The 10,126-nt window shown below is 35.5% G+C and overlaps 2 protein-coding genes and 1 pseudogene across 5 annotated transcripts; 2 read left to right on the forward strand and 1 right to left on the reverse strand.

Moving 5' to 3' along the window:
* The first annotated feature begins 1,276 nt into the window (after nt 1–1,276).
* Nucleotides 1,277–4,965, forward strand: LOC7481181 (inactive leucine-rich repeat receptor-like protein kinase CORYNE). Of its 4 annotated transcripts, none has more exons than XM_002303714.4 (4): nt 1,277–1,469; nt 1,552–3,034; nt 3,625–3,941; nt 4,764–4,965. In XM_002303714.4, exons 2-3 carry the CDS (start codon nt 2,160–2,162, stop codon nt 3,932–3,934), a joined length of 1,185 nt encoding a protein of 394 aa, XP_002303750.2. In that variant the 5' UTR covers nt 1,277–1,469; nt 1,552–2,159; the 3' UTR covers nt 3,935–3,941; nt 4,764–4,965. The 4 variants fall into 4 exon arrangements, with proteins under 4 accessions (XP_002303750.2, XP_024452435.1, XP_024452434.1 ...); XM_024596667.2 differs by lacking the exon at nt 4,764–4,965 and adding an exon at nt 4,030–4,360; XM_024596666.2 differs by lacking the exon at nt 4,764–4,965 and having other exon boundaries at nt 3,625–4,360.
* A 765-nt stretch (nt 4,966–5,730) lies between these two features.
* On the forward strand, nt 5,731–6,877 carry LOC127905041 (light-regulated protein 1, chloroplastic-like; annotated as a pseudogene).
* Nucleotides 6,878–7,124: 247 nt separating this feature from the next.
* LOC7481184 (uncharacterized) lies at nt 7,125–8,804 on the reverse strand. The gene is made up of 7 exons (XM_002304607.4): nt 8,628–8,804; nt 8,432–8,555; nt 8,285–8,328; nt 8,085–8,195; nt 7,882–7,974; nt 7,672–7,778; nt 7,125–7,566 (listed from the first exon to the last, which is right to left on the reverse strand). Exons 1-7 carry the CDS (start codon nt 8,738–8,740, stop codon nt 7,376–7,378), a joined length of 783 nt encoding a protein of 260 aa, XP_002304643.1. The 5' UTR covers nt 8,741–8,804; the 3' UTR covers nt 7,125–7,375.
* Nucleotides 8,805–10,126: the final 1,322 nt, after the last annotated feature.

A 10,126-nucleotide genomic window follows, 5' to 3' on the forward strand; every position in this document is an offset into this window, starting at 1 on the left:
TTAATTAGTCGGGCAATGGTATACTTATTACTTGAGTACTACCAATGACAGATGAGGGTGACAGTCTTAAGGTTAAACATGTTGTTGTCTTGGATAGAAAGATGATGAAGAAAAGCAACCGTGCAATTGTGATGAGGTAAACAAAATTATTTGAAGAGGATGCCACTTGGAAAGAATTAGAAGAATTGTCCGAACAATTTTCAGAATTCAAAATTGATTCTTGACGAAAAGAATTTTTTGAAGACGAGAGTATTGTTACAACAAGCAAATGATTAATGGAGATAACTTAGCAGCAACATATGATAAATATGAGGAAATTCAACAATAGCATCAATAATAATAGCTGTGACTGAGGGAATAATTATATATATATATATAAAGAAAGAAAGAACGACAGGGAAATGCACTTCTTCTCGGGTGAAGAAAAGAAAAGAAATATATACAATTACAAATCCTACGATAAGACAGTGGCATTTGTTTAATAATCATAAAAAGTAAAAACCTCATTCCAGCACAGATTCCCGTGATGTTCCTTCCTTGCCATATCAACGGTCAAGATCTCATCAAGACATCAACAAATGAACTCCTCCTTTAAGCTGTCCCTCGCTCGCTCGCACCCAAACAGAGTTCGATGTTTCGCTTTCGGCCTGGTGATAAGGACACGAGTGATGCCTGTCCTTACATGGCTATGGACCCAGCTCTGCTCTGGTCTTCTGAAAGGCGGGAAGGGAAGGGAACCCCAAGTTTTAGGATTGTTGAGGATGGATTTAAAATTGTTTTCAATTTATTTTTGGATATTTTATAAATTAAAAAATATGATCTATTCAATTTTTTTTTTTAATTTGGGCTGCTTGAATATAATATTAGACAAACTTGTTAATTATAATTATCATGATACCTTAAATATAATTTTCATGCCTTAAATTATTACATCTTTTTACTCGGGTAAAAAGATAAACTACCTTTTATTATCTTAAAAAAATTTACAAGAAAACCCAATAACAAGAAATTTAAAGTAAAAATATTTTTAAATAAAATAAAAATAAATTTTAATTCTGTATCTTATTAAATGTAAAAACAAAAAAATAAAATAATATATAAGTTAAATCGAGTTAATTAGATTTTAAAAAATATAATTTATTATTTATTCCGCAATATTTGTTTTTAAAATTTTTAATTTATTATCATTAATAATATTTATATTTTCCGAGTTTGATGAATCATCAAATAATACAAATATTATAAACGAAATCTTCTTCTTCTCTTTTTCTAACACCCCTACCAAGTTTTGTCCTCATGAGAAAGAGAAACAAAAGAAAGATTGAGAGTCCCCTTCCCTCTCTCATTTGTAAGAAAATCGAGAAAGCGAGCGAGCGAGCGAGAGAGTCTCACACACTGAATGTGTTGTTTATTTTCTAGAGAGAGAAACTGAAAAAGAAAAAGACTCCCATAGAAGGAGGCTTTAGTTAGTAAGTAGCTGCTGTAGTTCTTTTTTGTTTCTCTACCTGCTACTTTTAGTATTATATTAACTGTTTTCTTTCTTTATAACAGCAAGCAGTTGAGGGCCTTTTGATTTTGTTCTTGAGGTAGTCAAAGAAAACGAATAGTCACTACTCTGACTTACTATTAGAAGAAAAGAAGATTATATCATTTCTGATGTTTTTGTGTTTCTGGGGTTTGTTGAAGACCTTTTCCTTGGTGAAATGTGGTGTATTTTGGGGGCAGTAACCAATGCGTACAGTGTGAGTGCAGCTCTCTTAGTGTGAAATTCACCGAAGAAGTGGGAATCAGTGACGTTAAGATTCTCGGTTTCTTTCTGGTGAAGATTTTGAGTTGGGATTCGATTTTTATCTCATATTATCCCTTAGTTTCCAGCACTTGGAAAAAAGTTCTCTTAACAAATATGGCTTAATATATATGATGGGGTTTCTTTAAGAAACTGGTCCTCTTGAAACTCCTGGGTTTCTCGTTTTCAAGCTCCTTGGACTTGGTGTCCTTGAGAATGCTAAAGATTGAAGTTTTATGATTAATGGTTCTTGGGTTTAAGCGAAAATCTTGAGTTAGAAGGAGTTTTGAAGATGTGGGCTGTGGAGATTTTGTTGAGCTTGTGGTATCATTTATAGGGTCCTGTGGGAGGTCTTGAGGCCTTTTAGGTCCTAATGGAGAAAAGAAGATACAGTCTTCGAGTTAGCAATAGCAAAGTCACAGCTTCGCTGCTTTTTCTGTTCGTTCTTTGCTTGTACTACGCAAGTGTACAATGTCAAGAAAGTAGTAAAGTCACACCTCCATCTCCTTCTACTCCAACCCAATCCAAGAATGGACTCAAGAGAATACTTGTAAGCATCTTCTTAGGAGTCTTGACTGGATTAATAGGAGCCGTTGTTTTTGCTTTTGTAGTCCGTTTCTTGGTCCGGTACATGAAGAGAACTCCGATTCTCAAAGGCCCAGTTATATTTTCTCCAAAAATCACTCCTAAAAGTCTTCAATCAGCTCTTGAAAATGAGAATCAATTGCTAGGTTCAAGCTCCAATGGAAAGTATTACAGGACTGCACTGGACAATGGGCTAACCATTGCTGTCAAGAGGTTCGAGCCATTTGAGATTGGCTCCCCTGAGAGGCAGAGCAAATCAGTAAAGAGAAGGATACAGCAGGAGCTGGAAATGCTAGCTAGTTTGAGACATCGGAATCTGATGAGTTTAAGGGCTTATGTTCGCGAGCCAGATAGGTTCTCTTTGGTTTATGATTATGTGCCAACCGGGAGTCTTGAAGATGCAATGAATAGAGTGAGAGAGAATGAGTTGCAACTTGGATGGGAAGTTCGGCTTCGGATTGCCGTTGGGGTTATTAAAGGGCTTAGGTATCTTCATTTCGAATGCGCCCCTCAGATTTTGCATTATAATTTGAAGCCCAGGAATGTGATTTTGGATGCTGAGTTTGAACCAAGGTTGGCTGATTTTGGACTGGCTAAGCTTACGCCTAATTTGGATAGAGCTACGTCTGGATATAGTGCTCCTGAGTGTTTCCAAGATTGCAGGTACATGAAATTAATTTGCTGCACTTCTATTCAGCGGTAATTATGATATGACTCGATGACTTGTAATTGTGATGCTTCAAAGTTCAAACATGTGGGAGCTTCATCTTCATCACTATGCATGGTCTCTGCATCTGAATGGTTTCTAACTATTGCGTTTCTTTTGGCAGCTTAATAATCTGATAGTTAATTATATTAACGTTTGACTTGCTTCATGGTTCTCTTTGGTGTCTTTGAAGATTCAACTGTTTTATTAGGCTGTAAACAAGATGAATCATCTGACTAAAGTGAAAGCTAATCTCGCTAATAAACGAATGGGAAGCAAATGGAATTCGCTAAGCACCTTTATAAACAAAATTAATCTCTCTTAGCTAAAGTACCTTTAAGAGGTCTCCACCTGATATGCTTTTATTGGGATTTCTTGATGCTAATTTGCTGGGGTTTAGAATGTGTTCAGCCATGATCTTTAGCTTTTATTTTTTTACGATATGCATGATTGCTTTCTTTTATTTCTGATGCATGCTTTGTTTTAAAGCTAAAACTTCTTTATGTGGTTATATAACAAAGATGAATGATATTTCCAATTTCGATAGGTACTCGGATAAAAGTGATGTTTTCAGCTTTGGGATGATATTGGGTGTTTTGCTAACTGGGAGAGACCCTACAGATCCATTCTTTGGGGAAACAGCTAGTGGCGGTAGTTTGGGTCGTTGGCTTCGACATTTGCAACAAGCAGGGGAGGCGCGAGAGGCGCTTGATAAGAGTCTTCTTGGGGAAGAAGTTGAGGAAGATGAGATGCTTATGGCAGTGAGAATTGCTGTTGTTTGTCAATCAGAAATGCCTGCAGATAGGCCTTCAAGTGACGAGCTTGTCCCCATGCTATCTCAACTGCACAGTTTTTAAAGGAAATGTAAGTACAATCGCTAAAAACACAGGTCAAATTGGAATTTTGTTGAGTTCTTTGGTTTGCAGTTCATGTGGACCAACTCTTTTCTCAGATTGGTAAAGAGGTCATGATGTGGAGCCCTATGGTTGCTTTTTTTCTTTGGTTTCCACCAATTCTTGAATTTGTAAGTTCTGCTAATTATCATACAGTAGTTTACAGTGTTGTATACCTAACCAGTGCTGTGACTGAAGATTGGTAAGTCAAGGAGATTACTTACTTTAGAGGAAAAAACTCATCATCAATCGACTACGTGGGACACAATCTGCATTATCGTGTTCTCTCTTCTAACGATGGTGGGATTGTGTTGGCTGTCTTTGTTTGAACGAAACTTTTTGGAAATTGCACGTCCTTTTACCTTAAAAAATCACGCGGTTCTCTGTTTATCTACTTTGTCTATTAAGGGTGCTGTCAATTCCAAAGCAACAGGAACCTTTAAACTTTATTGCATCAAATTTGATCCAATTGTGGATTGATCTTTGTTGAATGTTGCCTGTGTAGGCAACTTGTCAATGTTCATGAACCTTTAAACTTCACTGCATCAGATAGAACGAGGGTGGAAGTAGATTTTATTGCATATGCAACGTGTCAATACATGCTTGGCAATGTCTTTTCATGTGGGAACTTGTTTGAGTTTGGGACGGCCATTTTAATATCGCAAGACCATCCAAACTGTTTTTTTGTTCTTTTCATTTCATTGAAGTTGAATGCAGTGCAGTTTATTCTTGCTTTTCTCCTTTCTGGGTTAAGAATGACACCTTTTCTTTGCCTTTTTAATTCATTAAACAGCTAGAATATCATCTTCATGTGGACAGTTCACGCGTGCATGTCACTACCACCAATAAAGCTCTACAGCATATATTCTAGTATGAACTTAGCTGAACTTAATGGTTTGGAATCATTAACTCCAGCTATGTGTCTCCTGTATATGTCTTTCTGGGATTTCTCCTGTTTATATTGAAGAGTGAAAGTTGATGGGATGAGCCCAGCACTGAGCATGTATATGGTAAAATGTGCCTGATGATGTGGGTATGCCTTGGGAGCATGAAAAGCCTGCAAAAAAGCATGAAATGGGATACTGAGAGATCGGAAAGGTCATGCTTCCGGGACCAAAAGCAGGAACATGGTGCGAAAGGCTTTAAGTTGAGTAATAATAGAAAGTGTCAATTGCCCCTTACAGCTGTAATTACCAACCATTCCTTTGTGGATTTACACGGGCACTTGCTGCGTTATTTGGGAACGCACAAACGGTGATTTACAAAAAGAAAAAAAAATTATTTAAAATTATTTTTTATATATTTTGGTATCACTTTCATATATTTTAAAAAATAAAAAGATATTATTTTAATATATTTTTATATAAAAAATATTTTTAAAAAATAACAATAATATTACCACACCAGATAATCCCTAAATTTTCATGCAAGGCCGGGTCACAGGCTGCTAGCAACTCTACCTGTTGCCATTTTGTCGTTTGTGAGATGTATTTATGTTTTTTGGATAGACGGAGATTTCAGACTCGTAGAAATAATTGATCCAAAGTTAATTATTGCATTGGAGGATGGTAAAATGATATGTCTGACAATATATCGACCAGTGTGCAAAGTGCAAACCATGTCGTCTGGTTTCAATGATGGCACGGGGCTCTTCTTCTTCTTTTCTTTTCTTTTTAAAATTAATTATTTTGATTAATTTTTAAATAAAAAATAATAACTACTATAATGCTAAATATTAGCATTATATGTTATCATAGTAAGGGTGTTTTGTTTGGTTTGATTTTTAATTTATGATTTTTCATAAACTTGGGTTAAAGATACGAGCTTAAAATATCAAATTCTCTTTTTGTTTTTTTTGGATTTCAATATTTGCTAGCAAATAAATCGAACTAAATTTAAAATCAAATTATCAAATCAAACAAACCAGAACTAAATGAATTAATTTATAGTAGAATGGTTCTCCATGAACACAAAAAGAAGATAGAATTACAACGGCTAGGTGCTTGTTGGCAACGCGGTGCTCTGTTGAAAGTTTTATATTTTGATGCTTTTAATGAGGTCTGTATTACCAAAAGTTAGTGGCTTCAAGCTCTAATTCCACACACGGTTCATAGAAAATGCAGGCAGCCATATTTCTTGCACCACCACTTGTCCCTCCTGTAACACCTAACAAAAGCTTGGCTTCGCCACAGAGGGCCGTCTCGAGGTTACAGACTCCCAATTGCCCCCCCGATCAAAGCAAGTTCACCAGCGGCAAACGACACCTCAATAGTTGTTAACAGCTCCTTTTCCTCGTATGTTCTATCCTCCATCACCCTCAGTTTCCTTTCTTGAACTTCAGAAGTTATGATTAACAATTTACTTTCTTTACATGTTTTGTCCAGTGTTTTCCCAGCTGAGGCTTGTGAGACAATAGGAGGGGAAGCTTGCGATGTTGAGATGTATCCTGAAGTGAAGCTCAAACCAGATGCTAGAAATACTCCTCGCAGCACTTCAGAGCAGATTGACAGAGAATATTTAGAGTACAATAGTCCCAAGAAGTAAGACCTTAGGATCCCATTTCTCATTTTAAAAGTTTTAAAGATTTGCGATTAGAAGAATTGAACAAAAAATCTGAGATTCTAACGAGGATTTTTTTTTTCATTACAGGGTGTTCCAAGAGGAGGCCTGTGATGATCTTGGAGGAGAGTTCTGTGACCCTGGATATCAGGGATGAGTTTACTAGTAATATCTTATCAAGAAAAATAAATACGAGTGTCACCCTACGTCCCTACCATGTTCGTGACTTCCTTTTCTTTGACTCTGTGAATATGGATCTTTTGGTAGCGTCCAGACTAAAGTTCTTGAAAATTGAAAGTAAACTTATTGTGAATTTAGCTTTCTATACTATCAAATATTCTTGTGTACTGTTATGCGCAGGGCTGGAAATGATTATGAAGTTAATAGAGTGGAAAAATGATCATTTCAAGTTCAGGTTATGTCAGTTGCATCGGATATTGAAACTACGCAAAGCATTTTAACGAGCCAAGCCACAGCAGAAGTGCGAGTTTGTGGCTTGCATTTGACCGAATTCACATTCATCTTGTAGAATGTAGTGACGATTTTAATGAAACTAGAAGAGGGACTGAGGGTAAAACAATGCAAGAAGAAGAAATAACCAAAATGGGAGTGCTGTAAACTTTAGGTGCAGGAAAAACCATGACTAATTACAAAAGAAAAGGCACGCTTCTGCTCAAGTGTTTAGAACTATCAAATGCTGGAATGAACATTTCGATTTGCAAAACCAGGGTACAAGATAAACACATATTGGCACATCTTTTACTGGAAACTGGACCTAGAAGTCACATAATCCAAAAGAACTGTTTGTTGATTGTATACCCGTAATGTTGTTGGAATCATATAACATCATTTAGCGGCGATTAATTGCTCTACACTAGCACTAACAACAGCATGGTTGTCTATCTCCTCATCCTCAATGATCCCTTCCAACAATAGACGCTGATAAACTAACGAGTACTTTGCAATCTTCATTTTCTCAGTGCTGTCACTTCCCACGTTGCTGTAACTTTTTAGAAGAAATGATCCATTGCCATCACCTTAAGTATAAACAATCAGCCATATTGTAAACGAAGAAATGAGACACACCAATATGATATCGGAGGCAGCAAAAAACAAAATAAATATCATTTTGTTGAACAAACCTTTGATCGTGAAAATGGATGGAACCCATCTTTTATAAAGGAAGAGCAACCTCGGGGAGTCTCCATGGTGTGTATCAGAGATCAAAAGCTTGCAGTGTCCTTTGTCACTGCGATTCCAACAACTTAAATCAGATATCTCTAGTTTTAACTTTTAATAAAAGATTATGAAACTCAAGCAGTACAGTTGCAGTAGTAACTAAAAAAGCTTACTTTGAGGACATTACTGCATTGTGGCACAAAGCTAAAATCCGAACCAGTGCTAAGTCTCTTCCACGAGGATTACCATATCTCTCTTGGCATTTCCTTAAAAGAATTTCGGAAAGTAAGAAAACCCAAATGAAGTTAACCACAATAAATTCAGTATATAACCTCTCACACCGGGAGAGAATTGGAAAATGAAGAAAAGGGAATACCTTTCATAGAAAAAGTCTCCAAAATCATCAACAACCACAGATAGAGGAAATGTATCATGCAGGTGGAATGCAGCAAAATACTTCTTGATTCCTTCATCGTCTTCCACATACCTTAAAAAAAAGGGAATCGATCAATTATTACAATTGTAGCTCAAATGCAAGCCATGCTTAAGATAATTAACAGTGCGTGGATTCTTTACTTCATTTGAATGCGTTTAAAGATATCAGAAGACGGTTGAATACCCTGAAACATTTAAGAAGTATTAACCCTATCAGAAGATGGTTATACCCCAGAGAAACAAAGAAACAATAATACTTCCTTTTCTACAAGGGAGAGTAGTTCTTACCTGAGAAAGAAAAGGAGGGGCGCTTTCTATCCTGCTACGGTGGCATATGAAGACCACTTTGCGATCATCCTCAGCTTCTAACGCGACATTGTAAGCGAACTGGAAAAGTAGAGACGTTTTCCCGCTGCAAGTTCACTCACTTGAAATAATCACACCTTGGAAAACTACAATAAATCGGGGGAGGATAAGCGATTACCAGGAAGGAGGCCCGGAAAGAAGCATAAATGGGTGGGACTGCGACTGGGACAGGGAGTGGTGGTGAGCGAAGTCGAAGTCCATTTGGGTCGTAGAGAAGAATGCCTCCACCATCCTTGTTAGAGATGGAGATGCCTCACTGGTAAATTCGCAAAGCGCCTTGAGGTTCGCTAGCTGAAGATATGGGATGGCCTATGTAAATGGAAAGGCTTCATGAGCCCAAATATTGGAAATCTTCAAAGCCCATGATGATTCTATGCTTGCTCTGCTCTTGGGCTTGAGGTCACTATATAGACATGATTATTTTAATAATAATGCACTTTCTCCACGATTTCCACATGAAATTGGGGTAATGCAACTGACCGCATGCCACGGAAAATGTAAACGAGTATGAATTGGTGTTATTTAAAAATTTAGTTTTTTTAGTTTAAAATTAATTTTTTAATTGTTTTAATATGTTAATATTAAAAATATTTTTTTAAAAAAATATTTTTTTAATATATTTTCAAGTGAAAAACATTTTAAAAAGTAATTGTTACCTTATTTTCAAAACACTTAAATAATTTTATTCACAGTGCATTGACATTCGAGTTAGGAGATATTTAGGAGTGAGTTTCAACCTGTTTTTTTTATCAAAACTTGAGTTTGTTCTTGCTTTTAATTAATTTTTTAATGTTTTTTAATTATGTTGATGCAAAAAATTAATTTAAAAAATAAAAAAAATATTATTTTAATATTTTTCCAAGTAAATTTTATTTTATAAAACAACTATTACTGTAATTACAAATATTATCCTTACAAACAACCTCTTAAAAGCTTGCTTTTCTTTTCTTCCAAATATTGTTTGTATCCTTGGCTGAGTTGATCTATTCTCTTTTAATTACTTTCTTCAATTAGCAACTCTATACATCTACCCTTATAACCACACCAATATATATATTATATAGAGAGAGTGTGTGTAAATGAAATTTTATATTTTATAAAATTTCGAGACCAAAACGTATTTGCATATTTATGTGCGAGGAATTTAAATTTGTGTGATGAATTTAACATTTCCTACTCAAGACAATTAACGAGGAACCAATTCATTTATTATTACCCTAGCAAATTACTTGTCCAGAATTGATGCAAATGTTTACGCAAATTTTTAAACTCTGGGTTTGCTTAAATTACTTGTTTGTAAGAATGTCTAAAAGGCATGGAAGAAATATTTTTTCATCTAAGCACTGTAGACACACTCATGGGCACTACTGTGTCCATGATGAGTGTTTTTTTCTATTTTTTTTAATTATACCCTTTAAAAACCTAATTGAAAGCTAATTAACTAAAATTATTAAGGAATGACAAAATTAAATAACAAATGAGCAAAGTAAAACATACGAAAGAGATAAGTGGTGTTTTTGAACTTCTTTGTGAAATATTCAACTTAGTCATCATACTTTCCGAATTAGAAAACTCGGGTCCCTCTAATTTTTGAAGTTTTTTAAAAAATTAATTTTA

The sequence above is a fragment of the Populus trichocarpa genome, chromosome 3, assembly GCF_000002775.5.
Source record: "Populus trichocarpa isolate Nisqually-1 chromosome 3, P.trichocarpa_v4.1, whole genome shotgun sequence".
NCBI classification, from domain to species: domain Eukaryota; kingdom Viridiplantae; phylum Streptophyta; class Magnoliopsida; order Malpighiales; family Salicaceae; genus Populus; species Populus trichocarpa.